This window comes from Geotrypetes seraphini, chromosome 4 (assembly GCF_902459505.1).
Source record: "Geotrypetes seraphini chromosome 4, aGeoSer1.1, whole genome shotgun sequence".
Lineage (NCBI taxonomy): Eukaryota > Metazoa > Chordata > Amphibia > Gymnophiona > Dermophiidae > Geotrypetes > Geotrypetes seraphini.
The window spans coordinates 121,791,060-121,806,928 of record NC_047087.1 but is presented as its reverse complement, the minus strand read 5'-3'; the positions used below and the strand labels follow the sequence as shown (position 1 = coordinate 121,806,928).

Below are 15,869 nucleotides of genomic sequence, written 5' to 3'. Positions count from 1 at the left end.
CCTTCTGTTTCCCACCCCTCCCAGAGCAAAGCATGATTGCTGTCTGCCCCCCAGCACACCCCTCCCCCTGGCCCCCTATTGTGCCATGCCTGCATGCTCCGTGGCCCCCTCCCCCCAAAGCAGCCCCCTTTCCCCTCTCTCCCTAGTCCCATGCCTACCTGTATTGCTCTCAAACTGCCGTTCTTACCCTCCCTCCATCCCGGTTTCCTGGTCTCTTCTGCTGCTCTTCATTGCGTCTGCCCTCCTCTTCAAAGCAGCCTGCTGAGGATCGCCGCCGGCTGTAGCGAACCTCGCAGGCCGCTCTCCACCACGGTAGCACGTTCCCTCTGACGTGATCCCACCCCTCCTCTGATGTACGGGATTGTGTCAGACGGAACGTACTACCATGGTGGAGAGCGGCCTGCAAGGTTTGCTACAGCTGGGGGCGATCCTCAGCAGGCTGCTTTGAAGAGGAGGGCAGACACGAATGAAGAACAGCAGCGGCGGCAGCAGTTTGTTGTCTGGAAGTGAGTGAGGGCGGGAGGGGGGAGTCGCCGGTATGTTCTCCGCATCCGTGGTTGCCAAACTCCGCAGGCGGAGTAGTGTTCTACTGGCACAGAGTTACAGATCACAGAACATGAAGTTTGAAGTGCACATGCGCGCTTAGGGTTTTATTATTAGTGATATAGAACCATACACTCGTGAATTTTCATTTCAGCAACTGCATGTCAACTAAAATGCCCTTTTCTAAAGGGGAGATGTCAGAATTTTGTGTTTATATTACAGAAGTAATGTATTTAATACACTTGCTTCTAATATTACTAGATGATTATTACAAATAAAGTGTGCCATGAACTAAAAATTTGTAAGCAGCAAAATCTTACATAGAAATGTAAGCCAGAAGTATTACTGTGGAAATATGTCAAGTAAATGAGATTTGCATAAAAGTGAGTCATCTGGGAAGTTGCTGATGTGAATGAGAGCATAACACTTTGCTACCAACAAGCATTATTATTAATTTATTTGATTGCAAACTGGAGTGGAGTCAATTACCATACTGTTGCTTAATTACAAGTTTATCTATAAGATGGTTTGACCATCCCTTCTGAAAGGTCTCTAAAGAACTTTGACTTGATTTCAAAACAAACTTATACAAGTTGTTCCCATACAGTGCACACAATCCAAAATGCAAATGCCATGGCAGAGGCTGAGAAGGAATGGCTCTCTGAAGTGTGGGATGCTTTATAAAGTAATGAGCCAAATGTACACACTTTGCAAGCTGAAGTCATAGGGAGATGTGTGCTCCAAGCATATGATGTGTAAGAAAAATACATAGGTTCATATATTTACCATATTCCTCAAAGTAAGAACCGGACCATTCCTGGGACTCTCTTCTCCTACAATACATCTGATGTTTGGCATAACTATGCAAATGATTCTGGTTCATAAACCCAATGTATTTAAATTTCATTTCTTTAAAATATCCTAGAAAAACAGACCCATTTGGGGAGTGGGAACGTGAGGAAAATGTCCTGTCTTGAAACTGGAATTGATATGCATTGCTAAGATGGAAGCCAAAAATCTCTTCTTGTTGGTTAATGACTATTTAGTGCAGAGGGATATACCCTGAAAAACAGAAATGATAAGGTGTCCCCAGTGGAATTAGATAGCAAAGCATTAACACACACACACACCTCCCCCCCCTAAAAAAAAAAAAAAGAAAAGTTCATGCTGTCAGTCTTATCCAAAGGATTGTCAACTTCTACCATTGTTCATACTTGGATCCCAACCAAAAAAAAAAAACAAATAGCAACATAAGTGGAAAAACTGGATTAAGTTCTTCTGAGAATATCACCTCTTCAACAAGTACTACCTATTCCAGGTATGAGACCAGGGGGAGCTCCAGCACCCGAGATCTTTTGTGAAGAGAAGTATAATATGTACAGGAGTTCCACAGTCTATTTCCAAAGTTCACATTTTTATCACTTACTAAGGGTACCTAAAATTGGTCCACTTAGAAAACCACTTGAAGAAAAGGTAAAATTCTGTATTCATTTATATTGTAGTTTTCTAAAGATGGTATAGATGGAAAGGTAGATGATTCTTAAAGGTTCAAGCAATAAGCTTGGTGCATCAAGGACCTGTTGGTTGCTTGCTGGTTTTTCTCTCTCCCCCATTACCTAGTTTTACTGCAGAATTCTTTTTTCACTTGTTTTCTTCTTGTGGTAGGGGTTTACACTTGTCAAAAGATTGATGGTCTTCTACAAGGTAAAAAAAATTCTTCTGAGCTTGGCACTTTTAACTTAGCAGAACAACCTCTATTCCCGCTATTTTCTACCTTAAAACACAGGAATTTGGTCTCTTCGTACAAAATCCAGGTCATCATCCAGAGTGAGAAGGACCTAGATGATTAAATAAAACAACCATAATTACTACCAGAAAAGGTCAGCCAAGGTCTATGGGACATTATATTAATCTGACTCTGGAATGTTGATGCACAGAAACCACATATATTAAGTATCCAGATTGGATTGTTTATCAAGAAGATATGCTACGTGAATGGGACAAAGAAGCTAGACAGACTAATTCCATCTACTACTCTTGTAAGTGTTACACCTTCCTTATCAATTAAGCTTACCATTGTTTCAAACAGTTTCCAAATTATAAATATAAAGGTACTGGGAAATACAATAGATTCTATTTTTAGAATAAGATTCCAACCTATAAAAAAAAGCCCCCTCTCTCTTGACCACCACACTCTCTCGAGCCTTGACAACCCTCCTTCTCCTCTGGGCTTCTCTCCCTCTCTATTTTCTTTGGATTTTTGCTCATCCCCGTCTTCTCACACACACAGCCTCTCACCTATCCAGAGACATGAAGGAAAACCTGTCTTTTTCTCTCTCATTCACAAAACATAGAAGCAGAACTGTATCTCTATAACAGAATATCTTTGTTAGTAACCCAGCATCTGTTTGATGTATCTTTCTAAACATTGCCTCTCTGTAATATTAAGTCTATTTCTGCACAATATATTCTTTATGTACCCAATATTGGCTGTCATGGTCATTAATTTCACTTCCTACAGAACCTCCTGAGGGCACAACCCAGGACCTCTGGCAGATTGTAAGGCCGCCACCTTACCTATTGGGGGCTTGTCTGCTGCAGCACTTCCTGCAAAACCTTACAGAAGGCAGCTAAAAAATAAGTGCAATAGCCCTTCTGTTATTTAGAGCAGTGGTTCTCAGTCCAGTCCTTGGGTCATGCCTAGCTAGTCAGGTTTCAGGCTATCCACAACGTATATGCAAATGTGACAGATTTGTATATAGTGAAGTTAATGAATGCAAATCTATGTCATGCATATTCATCATGGATATTCTGAAAACCAGACTGGTCAGCTGTGTGCAGTGAGTGGACTGAGCATTCCTGGTTTTCAATATTATACAGTAGTGCTACCCGATTCAGGAAAAAAAATTTTGATTCGATTCAGCCCACTGAATCGATTTTTCGATTTGATTTTCCTGCCCAGTTGGGTGGGTTTTTTTCCAAACATCCTGGTGGGTTTATTTTATAGCCTCTTCATCCCCCTTTGCCTTCTCCTAACCACACTGGTGCTGTGGTGTAAACAAACAAAAAAAAATTTTTCTCTCTGTTAAATCCTAGCTCACGTTTGTGGTCTATCACCAGCTCTGGCAGAATACACGTTTTAAATATGACATTGTAATCACAAAACAGAAAATAAAATTAGTTTTTCTACCTTTTGTTGTCTGGTCATTATTCAAATCTTGTCGGTCCCAGGCTCTGGTTGTCTTCTGATAACTTGCTTGCCAGGGTCTCCTTCTTTCTCCATGCTAACCATCCATCTGCCATCTCTGTCCTCCCCTTCTGCTTCCCTTCCCTCCCCCAGAGGTCTGGCATCTTTCCTTTTTTTCGTCTCCATCCACAGATCCACCTTTTCTCAACTACTCTTTCATCCAGCATCTCTCCCTCCTTCCTCCACCACTCCAGGGTCCACCATCTCTCCCTTTCTTTTCCCAACTACCCTCCTATCCAATATCTCTATCCCCTCCTCCACATCATCCCTTGTGTCCAACTTCTCTCCCTTTATGTTCCTTCCCTCCCTAAATCCCATTGTCCACCATCTCTCTCCCTCGCCTCTGTTTTTAGACCCATTATTTCTTCCCCCTTCCCCAAGCCTGGCATATGCATGTCTCTTTGAACCCCCTCCCTCCCTCCATGTAATTCTTCACCAGGGCCCCCCCACTGAAGGCCTGCCTGTTCCCCCCTGAAGGCCTGTGCCACTATCCCTGAAGGTCTGCCCCCCCTTGTAGGCCTGCACCCCCTGCCCAGGCTATCCTACCAGGCCCTGCCCGCATGTACCCATTTTCTTATTTACTTCTTTTCCCCTTCTTGCTTCTCTACTTCTCCTCTTCACTGTTCTCTTTCTTTCCCTTTCTCCCACCAGACCTTTTTCTCTGCTCACTCCATCCCTTTCTCCAAGTACTCTTTATCCTCTTTCCAGCCCTATATTTCTCTCCCTGTCTCCTTTCTCATTCCCATCCTTTATTCAGTACTTTTTCACTCCTTGCCTCCTTCCACTCAGCTCTCCTCTCAGGTTGCCTACACTTGATCTCTCTTTTTTTTTTTTTAATCGTGCAGCAATCTGATTGCAGCAGAAGAAATGCTGTGCTGCTGTGGGTCCAGTCATGGCTTTCCTTGCTCCCCCCCAAAGCCTGCCTGCCTTCCCCCAAGCCGACTTGCCACCGATTCCGCCTCTCGCCACTCACCCGCTGTGTGCAGCTGCTGCTAGCTGAATCCATTTAACACACACACCCCTGCTGCTGCCGCAACTCCAAAAGGGCCAGGCGCGTGCAACGATTGCATTCGCCGGTCCATAAGCCTTAACCCAACATCAATTATGACGAAGAGAAGGCTTATGGGCCGGTGGCGTGCAATCGCTGCACACGCCTAGCCCTTTTAGAGTTGCGGCAGCGAGTGGAATTAAACGGAACAGGCGGGCGAGTTGCAAGCAGGCAAGGACCAACAGCAGCATTGTCTATCAAGGCCTGTAGTCATTGTAGCAGCACATTGGATCTACCCTTTTTAATCTGGTCCTGGATGCGCGGTAGGCTAGGGGCAAAGCCGGGAACCAGCACTTCCCGACTGACCCTCCCCTATCGCCTTTTAGAGCAGAAGTGGCAGCGGCCGGCCAGCAAGAGGCAGCGCTGCCGCTCCTGCTTTAGGGGGCGAGGGGGGGAGGGTCAGTAAGCAAAGCGGGAGGCCAATTTTTTTTTGTTTTGAATCGATTCACCCGAAGTGAATCGGGCAGCACTATTATACAGGGTAAGGGTTATGGGAGTCAAGCCAATACATCAGATACAAATTTTCAAGCAACATGCAGCAAAATTGGAGATTTTCAGGGTCATGTTTTTGTACTTTGACACAGTTGGAGAGTATTATGAGCTCTGTGTGTGGCGGGTGAAAATACAAGGCAGTAATTCCTCTTTTATTAGTGGCATAGCTCCCACCTGAAAATAAACTTCAATCCTTTGCAGTCAGTAGAGCTTGGTTTGTTTTGGCATTTATTTGACAGAATAAATAAACTATTCCCCATCACTAGTGACTCATGGAAAAGAAAATATTGTCTGTCATCCGAATTATAGAAACGCGAGCTTCATCTCATATTTTAATGAAAATAGGTACAGTGTTACATATTTTTAGGCATCAATCTTAGTTAAAATTACTGTGCATTCTCGTAGGCTGCTTCAGTTCACAAAAAAAATGGAATCAATTACAACTTGTTAATTTATAAATTTGTTTCTACAGCAATCAAAACACAGATAAAGATTCCTGGTATAACAGTTTGGTGTTAACATTATATATTTTTTTAAACCTATACCAATTTAATTTAAGAGATGATACAGATATGAATGTATAGTAAAATCAATAAAACAAAATTGATCATTTTGAAGCAGGGAAGATGTTCTTTTGTGCACTTTATTGATCTAAGCTGTTAAGTGCTTCAGTCTGCAAAACTGAGTGGCTGCTTACTAATTTTGTGTGAAGGAAATACTCACTAGGAAAGAGAAGAACATGGCAGCTGCTGAGAGGAAATGCCAGATGTCATGCTCATCAAAGAATTCCATGAGGATGCACTCATGGTTCTTTTCTCGGGACTCAGCTGGAGTTTCCTGAGGAGACAGAGGTAGAAGGTTATGTGTAGCCTCTGCTCTACATCGTTTACATGTATATTAGATGATAGGACAAGATCAGTTGGATTGGGCTGGTCTTATAACTCAGGTCTATTGCTCCCCAGGTTGAGACATAGTTTGAGAATAACTACGCTAGAGAAATGTGAATTAAAATGTACATGCTATAATTTTAAGTTCCATATTTTTATTGAAAAGTTGAAATACATACAATCTGTCACCCACAAGACATCATCCTCATTTTTAAATCGCCTAGTTGGACGTCTTAGTCGACAGGACATCTAATCCTTAGGACACCTAACTTTGGGCTAGATTCACAAAGCAAACTGATTGTGTACCGATCGGTTTGCGACCCGCTTCTTCTCCGACCTGATTCACTAACCCCTGTGCCAATCCAATTCCAATCCGTGCATGCAAATGAGGGGAAACAGCATGCAAAGTAGGCAGGCAGCAATTCACTAAACAAAAATCTTGAATACCAACTGGGCTGGCCGATCAACAAGAAGCGACTGCTGTAGATCAGTTGCTCACGTCCTTTACAACTGTCCTGCCAGCACTGAAATAAACCTGCTCTCTGCCTCCCCGACTCTCCTGCTCTCTGCCAGTCTTCCCTGCAGTGCGAGTCCGTGGTTTTAACCCGCTTTAAACCCATGGGTTAAAACCACGGGCTTGCACTGTAGGGAAGGGCAGCAGAGAGCAGGAGAGTCGGGGCCCACCCACCAGTTTATTTAAGACATCTGCGTGATGCTATACTAGAGTTTCCCATGCTAAGTGCTAGACAGATATGTTCCGTTTCATTCAGATCTTTGTAGGGTGGGGTGGGGGGGGGGGGGGTCAGTGAGCACTGGGGGAATATGAGGTTCATTACTTAATCCCTCAAGTGGTCATCTGATAAGTTTGGGTACCTTTTTGGCATTTAGATGCTTCTAAAACAGATCTAGTCCAAAACATCTAAGTTCCATTTAGGACATCCTAGTAAAGGTTCGATTATTGCAGCAAGATGCTGAACTCTTCTAGCCTGCCCATTAAATACCTCCAAACATACCCCCTGGCACTCTGGATGCATAGTGGGCATAATGCCTTGCTAGACATTCAGAAAGTTGGCTTTAAAAATCCCGGCAATTAGGACATCCAAGTGCCGACTTATGACAGTTTTTGGATGTCTTTATTATTTGATTATGAGCCACATAGTGTCTGAAAACAGATGACGGGACAAAAGTGCGCCGGACAAAGGCACGCCGATATTACAGAGCAGACAATTGAGTGCAATACTCCAGCGCGCCACCCTAAAAGTTTATTTTAAAAAGCTCCAAAGGGGGGTGGGGGAAAACCCCCCCCCCTTTACTTAATAGTGTTCACGCTGCCGTTGGGGTGGGGGTGTAAACCCCCACATTATACAGAACACTTAACTTTTCCCCTAAAAAATACAGAAAAAGTTAAGTTTCCTCTATAAACCCCCCCCCCCCAACAACAGCACAAACACTATTAAGTAAACTGGGGGGTTCCCCCCTCAAACATCCCCCTCGGAGCTCTTTAAAATAAACTTTTATGGTGGCGCGCTGGAGTCTAGCGCTCAATTGTCTGCTCTGTAATGTCGGTGTGCCTTTGTCCCCCGCATTTATAACTGTGAACCCTGAAAACATCCTGCTTCATTCTATTGACCATGACACCAAATTCTCACTTTTGTCACTAATAATGTATCAAAAGTTTTAAAAATAAAGCCCCAATGAGACAAAAGATATAGCTGATACCTCCCAACTGCTCAGATTCTGGAAGAAGAAGTAAAGGGCTGAGGCCCAGATGACAGCTGTGGCGATGATACAGAACAGAGGCATAGGCTGGATCTTCTCTGAACTGCGAAGCTGCAGAAAAATCAGAAACTCTTAAGCACACATAGAAGTATAATCTGAATTTTCTGTTTTTACAGCTTGGTTTAAAGAAGAAATTGTGAAATTTGAGGGGGATGAAATCATAAAAAGGAGAACAAATTTTAACATAAATTACCACTTATTTGGCAGTCTTACCTACTTTATCGCCCCCCTTTTATAAAAATCATGCAAGAGGTTTTTAGTGCCGGCCGGCGCACTGAATGCTCTATGGTGCACCAACGCTCCTCATAGGAACTCTACGATTGTCGGAGCAGCATAGAGTATTCAGCGTGCCAGCTAGCGCTACAAATCTTCTGCACTGTTTTGTAAAAGGAGGGGCTAGTTTATCTATCTTAATTTGGATCCAGACAAAGATTGCTTCTTAAGATTTCATTTCCAGCATTATGAGTTATTGTTTAAGATGACAATATTGGTTTTCCCGGAGGTGGCAAAAGCCATTTAATGAAGATGTAAGCATTCCTGGATCATATGACCTAACACACTGGTTCCCAATCAGCGGCTCAGGACTCCCAAATAGAGTAATGGGATTACTTTTCAGTGCGAGGGGGGGGAGTATTATTCTTTCTATTATTAAAAGGGTGCAAACCTTACAAAATACAGCTATTCAACTCCTAATTCACATTCTAATGCCCATATTTCACCATTACTGAAACAATACCACTGGCTACCAGTAGCTTATCAAATTCAATATAAATTAATTTTGCTTGCATTTAAGGCTTTCAGATATGACTCTTCAGTCTATTTGTCATCTCTTACCATATTTTATTGTCTTAGTCATTGACTTCCCATCCATTTCTAAATACAATTCAAACTCCTCTTACTGACCTACAAATGCACTCACTTTGCTGCCCCTCACTATCTCTTTTCATCTATCTCCCCCTATGTTCCCCCCACCCCCGGTGTGCTCCATTCAGCTGGTAAGACTCTCCGATCTGTACCCTTTTCTTCTGCCCTTCTATCTTGGAAGAAGAAGCCCAAATCTCTATGGTGGACTCCGTCTCTGGCAGTGTTCAAGGCCCAGTTAAAAACCCACCTCTTCGAGACTGCTTTCAACTCCTAATTCCTCTCACCTAGGTTTCTGCACCCCTAACCCTATATGTCATATCTGTCTGTCCAAGATAGATCATAAGCTCTTCTGATCAAGAACCATCTATTAAATATCAAAATGTATATACATATGCCTTTCAGCGCTATATAAGTGATATACAGTAGTAGTAGTAATTAATGATTACAGAATGGCTCTGCCTAGACCACAATCTGCTCAATTAGAATCGACACACAATTGTACTTTTTTGCTGCTCCTTTTTACTGGAATAAATTACCTTTATATTTACGCAAGAGGGTTCAATTAAAAATGTCAAGGTTCTATTGAAAACTTGGCTTTTTGAACAGGCTTTTTCCTTCTAAGGATTTGTGAAGCTGGATCCTGGCCCTCACCTGTTTCCTTGAAAGTGTGTCTGTTTAATGTGATTGAATGGTTGCCCTTTACTATTTATATATTGGAGTTTCTATTATAGTTTTAGTTTTGTAAATCGCATAGTTCTCCATGTCAGTTTATAGCAGTATAGTAAGTAAATAAGTTAAATGACATTGTTGCAGTTGTTTGGATCTCGCCGCATCTGAGTAGGTTGAACTGACATTTCAGCCATCATGTGGTTTTCTTCACTTGTAGAACCTTCATACCCTGATGAAAGCCACAGCATGATGGCCGAAATGTCAGTTCTATCTACTCAGACACAGTGAGACCCAAACTGCAACAATCATGACGCCAGCTGCAAAAGTCTTAGATAACTATCTTATTTCTTAGTGATAAAATTGTTCATGAAGGGTGAAGGACAAGAGATAGGGGGTATTTTCTGTTGTAGAACCTACATGTACGTAAGACATTTACCTGCACTACTGGAATTTTTGTGGTCTTCCCTAGGTTTGGTTTTCTTTAAGTCAGGGCTTCCTAAATCTGTCCTAGGACTCCCAGAGCCTGCCAGATTTTTAGGATTTCCAAAATGAATTTGCATACAATGAAGGCAGAACATCAAAATCTAGTTCAGGCATATTCCATGTGGATATCTAAAACCTGAACTGGACAGGTTGGGGAGCATGGTTGAGTGGAGTGGGGTGTGAGTGGGGGTAGAGAACAGAGTGGGAGACTGGGTCCGGAAAGGAGGGAGATCGGTTCTACAATCTGGGATTTAAGTGGCAAAAGATAGGACAGCCTTTTGTTCAGTCCTACTTGTATCTGGCTATCTAGCTATATGAATACCGGCACCAATTATAGCCTATGCCTTCATAAGTGCCAGCTTCTCCCTCCCTCTACTTCTGAACTGCCCCTCCATTGCCTAGACTTCTATTGTTTGGTCTGAGCTAATATTCAGGGGCACTGCCCAGTTATGTGTCACTGAATATCAGCGGCCAGAATGCTTACTGGAGTTTATGCAGGCAGCAGCCTCTCCTGCCCACTTAAACTACACTTAATATTGACCCCCCCCCTACTAAATAATATTGACTGGAAGTAATGTTTACCTTCATGATGATATAAAATGCCAGGTACAGCAGCAGGTTGCAGATGAATATGCCCAGCATATATGATGCAAAGTCTCGAGGATGATATACCAGCCCAAAGATTGCACTAAAAGGTAGAAGAACACCTACATGGTTATGTTCTTCTGTCTGAAGATCCCACCATCTGGTCTCATGGTCTTTATCTGCCGTCATCTACTATGTTACTATGTAGAACAAAGTACTTCCAGAAATGAAGAGGGACACACAGTACACATTAAACAACAACAAATAAAACCCACAACAGCACAAAGTACTTCATCAGAAGGGCAGAGCAACTAAACTGGGTTTAGTCCCCATTTTCTTCTTCTTGATACCCCTTGACTGGATGATTGATTCAATGCAACTCAAATTTCATGGTGGTCAAGGGCTGGAAAGAAGGCAGAACTCATCATGCTTCTGGCAGCAAGAACACTCCTTTAGCAGCAGCCATTTTCTCTTCCTCCATCCCACAGCCTAACCCCGACACTTGAGCCCTGCTGGACAGACCTCAGCTTGGAGTTTCATCCACAGACTAGCTGAAGCCAAATCAGAGCATCGGTCCAGTATTAGAGAACTTTAATTAAGCACATAAGGAAACTACTAAATTAAATGAAGAGAGATTTGTGGTATGATTTAGAATGCAATTCATGTTTGTATTCTACCCGTTAACCCCCCCCCCAAAAAAAAACAAAACAAAACCTAATGACTGTTGGATTTAGGAATACTCGTAAAAATGATTGGTTTTCTCAACAAACAAAATCCTCAACTGCACCAGAGGTGGTTCTGGATTTGCCAGTTACAAAAAGGGATACCAGATGGCTTGATTTGTCTGACAGGATTGATCCAGTCCTGAGTTTACCCCGTTGCATGCAGGGATCTGTAATTCTTTTAAGTTCAATATTTTTATTGTATTTTAAATATTGAATAAAGTACATAACATTGAACAAATAACTATCAGAAAGCTTTCTGTAAATTAACAATAGTAACAGGCCTATACATTAGGACCTCATGTTGCAAAGAAAATTTAGTGTAATATCCTGAGAGATCTGTAGTTCTGATTGGATTCCATAAGAAAAGCAAGACCACAAGGTTATTTGCAGGGAGACAAAGACAACAGTTCACATTTCAATCAGGACAAAGGCAGAAAAGGCTACAGGGATGCTCAAGATATTAAGGTCCTTATTTTATCATATGTCACCCCTCTCCTTAAGTCACTTCAGTGGCTCCCTATGTGCCATTACATACAGTTCAAGATCTTATTGCTGACTTACAAGTGTGTTCATTCTGCTTTCCCTCAATATCTCTCCTCGCTTCTCTCTCCTTATACACCTCGCAGAGAACTAGAGAGCTGCACAGGAACGGGGACGACGGGAATCCCGCGGGACCCGCGGGTTCCCCCTTTGGGTCACGGGGATCCCGTGGGGACGCCCCTAGGGTCGCGGGGATCCCGTGGGGACGCCCCCTAGGGTCACGGGGATCCCGTGGGGACGCCTCCGAGGGTCGCGGGGTTCCTGAGGGGCTGGATGTACTCAGTCGCGCGGCTCTTCTCCCTACCTTCTCTGCTTGCAGCACAGAGCCGAACGGAAGTCTTCCCGACGTCAGCGCTGATGTCGGAGGGGAGGGAGGGCTTAAACAAAGCCCTCCCTCCCTCCGACGTCAGCGCTGACGTCGGGAAGACTTCCGTTTGGCTCTGTGCTGCAGGCAGTGCAGGTAAGGAGGAGAGTAGCCTCGCGGTTCGAGTGGCTACCAAGGGAGGGGGCGGTCCGCCCCACCACACCCCGCCCCGGTTGCAGCACAGCCGGCCAGATCCCCTTACTTTTGTGGCACTTCCCCGACCGACCGACAACAGCCCCGGTCCGACAATCCTCCCTGCCCTGTAGCCGCGAATCTAAATTATCTTCTTACAGCAGCTGTAATAAGGTAATTTAGATTCGCAGTTAAGGGCAGGGAGGTTTGTCGGACCGGGGCTGTTGTCAGTCGGTCGGGGAAGTGCCACAAAAGTAAGGGGACCTGGCCTGCTGTGCTGCATACGGGGCGGTAGAGGAGTGGGGAGAAGGACGCTGAAAGGCCATGGGGAAGACGGGAGGAGGGGGGGAAGGACTCTGAAAGCACTTGAAGACAGAGGAGGGAGAAGGACGCTGAAAGCACATGGGGAATACAAAGGGGTGGAGAAGGACGCTGAAAGGCCATGGGAAGGGTGGGGGTGGGGGGCAAGGACTCTGAAAGCACTTGTGGAAGACAGAGGGGGGAGAAGGATGCTGAAAGCACATGGGGAAGACAAAGGGGTGGAGAAGGACGCTGAAAGGACATGGGGAAGACAAAGGGGTGGAGAAGGACGCTGAAAGACCATGGGAAGGGCGGGGGGAAGGACTCTGAAAGTACTTGTGGAAGACAGAGGGGGGAGAAGGATGCTGAAAGCACATGGGGAAGACAAAGGGGTGGAGAAGGACGCTGAAAGGACATGGGGAAGACAAAGGAGTGGAGAAGGACGCTGAAAGGCCATGGGAAGGGCGGGGGGGAAGGACTCTGAAAGCACTTGTGGAAGACAGAGGGGGGAGAAGGATGCTGAAAGCACATGGGGAAGACAAAGGGGTGGAGAAGGACGCTGAAAGGACATGGGGAAGCAGAGGGGGGAGAAGGACGCTGACAGGACATGGGGAAGATGGGGGGAGAAGGACGCTGAAAAGAAATGGGGAAGAGAGAGTAGGGAGAAGACGCTGGCAGGGAAGAAGACAGATGCCAGACTATGGGGGGAGCGGAGAGAAGAAGATGGGTGCCAGACCAATTTGGAAGGGGGAAGAAAGGGAGAGGCACAGTAACAGAGCAAATGGAAGATGTAGAAGGAAGAGAGACAGTGGATGGAAGGAATTGAATGAGAACATGAGGAAAGCAGAAACCAGGCAACAAAGGTAGGAAAAGAATTATATTTCTTTTTTTTAATTTTGCTTCAGGATAAAGTAGTATATTAGTTGTGTTGATAAAAATTTATAAACATTAGAGGCTCTGGTAGAAACTCATTTGCAAAGTATGTATTCTTCCCAATTAATATTTTCAAATTAATAAAGTCTTTTTGCTTATTTGTAAATGGGTTTCTACCAGAGCCTTTAATTCAGTAGCATAATTAAATGAAATAACTATTTCTGAAGTTTATAGGGACGGGCGGGGACGGAGGGGATTCCTCGCGGGGACGGGTGGGGACGGAGGGGATTCCTCGCGGGGACGGGTGGGGACGGAGGGATTCCTCACGGGGACGGGTGGGGACGGGTGGGATTCCTCACGGGGATGGGTGGGGACGGGTGGGACTTTGGCAGGGACGGGTGGGGACGGGTGGGATTTCTGTCCCCGCGCAACTCTCTACAGAGAACTCCATTCCTCAGATCAGCTGCTCTTAGCTGTATCCTTCTCCTCCACTGCCAATTCCAGACTTCATTCCTTTCATCTAGCTGCCCCCCTATGCCTGGAATAAATTACCCGAGTTTGTCTGTCAAGCCCCTTCCCTTCCCTTGTTTAAAATCAGACCGAAAACCCACCTTTTTGATATAGCCTTCAATCCTTAACCCTACTCCTCTGCCCTCCAACCTAGCCAGCTGATTAACCATTCCCCTTAACTGTATCCGTGACATCCTTTTTGCCTGTCTTGGCTGTTTAGATTGTAAGCTCTTTGAGCAGGGACTGTTTCTTCTTCTGCGTGACTCTGTGCAGCGCTGCGTTCATCTGATAATGCTATAGAAATAATTAATAGTAGAGTTGTAGTATAAAAGCATATTTAGAAAGGTTCTTTTTAGATATGATAATTCACATTGTATTTGGATCAGTGGTACAGCCATGGAGGGGTGGGGGAAGAAGGGGAACTGGGTCCCCTCACCTCTGACCCAGGTCCCCTTTGCTTTCATGGTAGGCGGGGATGCCAAGCCCCACCAGCCACACATCTACTACCCGAGTCACAACAACATCAGCACTTAATTAGTTGGTGCATTTGCAGAGGTCTATTCCAATATAGGCTCAATAACCATTACACGAAAACTTTTGATGAACCATTACATTAAGAAACTTCTAGGAATCAATATGAAGTTATAGAATTGAAAACACTGGGGTCAGTTAAACAGAATTACACACAAATAAACCCACAAATGAACCCAGTGAAAATTTGATTGCACTATACAATGTTACTTACAAGGACCAGTTAACCAGGTTTCCAACAACAAGCAGCACCATTCGGTCCTGAAGAGATAAGAGCAATATAGTTAGAGTAGGGGATCCAGCTTCTGTTTGCACCATTAAAACAGGGGTGTCAAAGTCCCTCCTCGAGGGCCGCAATCCAGTCAGGTGTTCAGGATTTCCCCAATGAATATGCATGAGATCTATTGGCATACAATGAAAGCAATGCATGCAAATAGATCTCATGCATATTCATTGGGGAAATCCTGAAAACCAACTGGATTGCGGCCCTCAAGGAGGGACTTTGACACCCCTGCATTAAAACAATGCTTCTTTGGACTCAAATACATTTACTGTCCAATACTCAAAGTCATTTAACCTGGCAGGAAAGCCTTCTGCCCGGTTAAATCATTTGTGGCTGACTAACTGTACTGTTGGTGAAGCTTGGAAGGAGCCGGTACTTAAATGGCTACAGGCAATGGCTACAGGCAATATTCAGATCACTAAATGGTTAAGTATGTAATACAGAAGAATTAGAAAAGGTACAGAGAAAGGCAATGAAAATGATAAAGGAGATAGGATGACCTCCCTTTGAGAAAAGGTAAAAAGGCTAGGGCTCTTATGCTTGGAGCAGAGATAGCTGAGGGAAGATATGACAGAGGTCTATAAAATACTGAATGGAGTGGAATGGGTAGATGTAAATCACTTGTTTATTCTTTCAAAAAAATATAAGGACTAGGGGGCATGCAATGAAGCTGCCAAGTAGTAAATTTAAAACAAATCAGAGAAAACATTTATTCACTCAATGTGAAATTAAACTCTGGAGTTTGTTGCCAGAGAATGTGGTAAAAGCAGTTAGCTTAGTAGGGTTTAACAATGTTTAGACAAGTTTCTACATTTTGATGAACTTGGCAAATACATTGTTTATTTCTGTGATAAGCAGCATAAAATTTGTTTTTACTCTTTTGGAATCTTGTCAAGTACTTGTGACCTGGATTGGCTAAGCATACTGGGTATGATGGACCTTCAGTCTGACATAGTTTAGTTTATTATTATTTCTAGTCTGTCTTTATCCAAAGTTCATCTCTGCTTCTCTTAT

General features: G+C 44.0%; 1 protein-coding gene across 1 annotated transcript in view; it reads right to left on the bottom strand.

The window, feature by feature from the left end:
• Nucleotides 1–834: 834 nt before the first annotated feature.
• The window catches only part of SIDT1 (SID1 transmembrane family member 1), a 262,081-nt gene continuing 247,046 nt past the window's right edge, over nucleotides 835–15,869 (bottom strand). The window contains exons 22-27 of the mRNA XM_033940160.1: nucleotides 14,787–14,833; nucleotides 10,595–10,700; nucleotides 7,937–8,047; nucleotides 6,054–6,167; nucleotides 2,318–2,381; nucleotides 835–2,240 (exon numbers count right to left, since the gene is read on the bottom strand). Coding sequence (XP_033796051.1) covers nucleotides 2,319–2,381; nucleotides 6,054–6,167; nucleotides 7,937–8,047; nucleotides 10,595–10,700; nucleotides 14,787–14,833 — 441 coding nt within the window. The 3' untranslated portion in view covers nucleotides 835–2,240; nucleotide 2,318. The remainder of the gene's footprint in view (nucleotides 2,241–2,317; nucleotides 2,382–6,053; nucleotides 6,168–7,936; nucleotides 8,048–10,594; nucleotides 10,701–14,786; nucleotides 14,834–15,869) is intronic.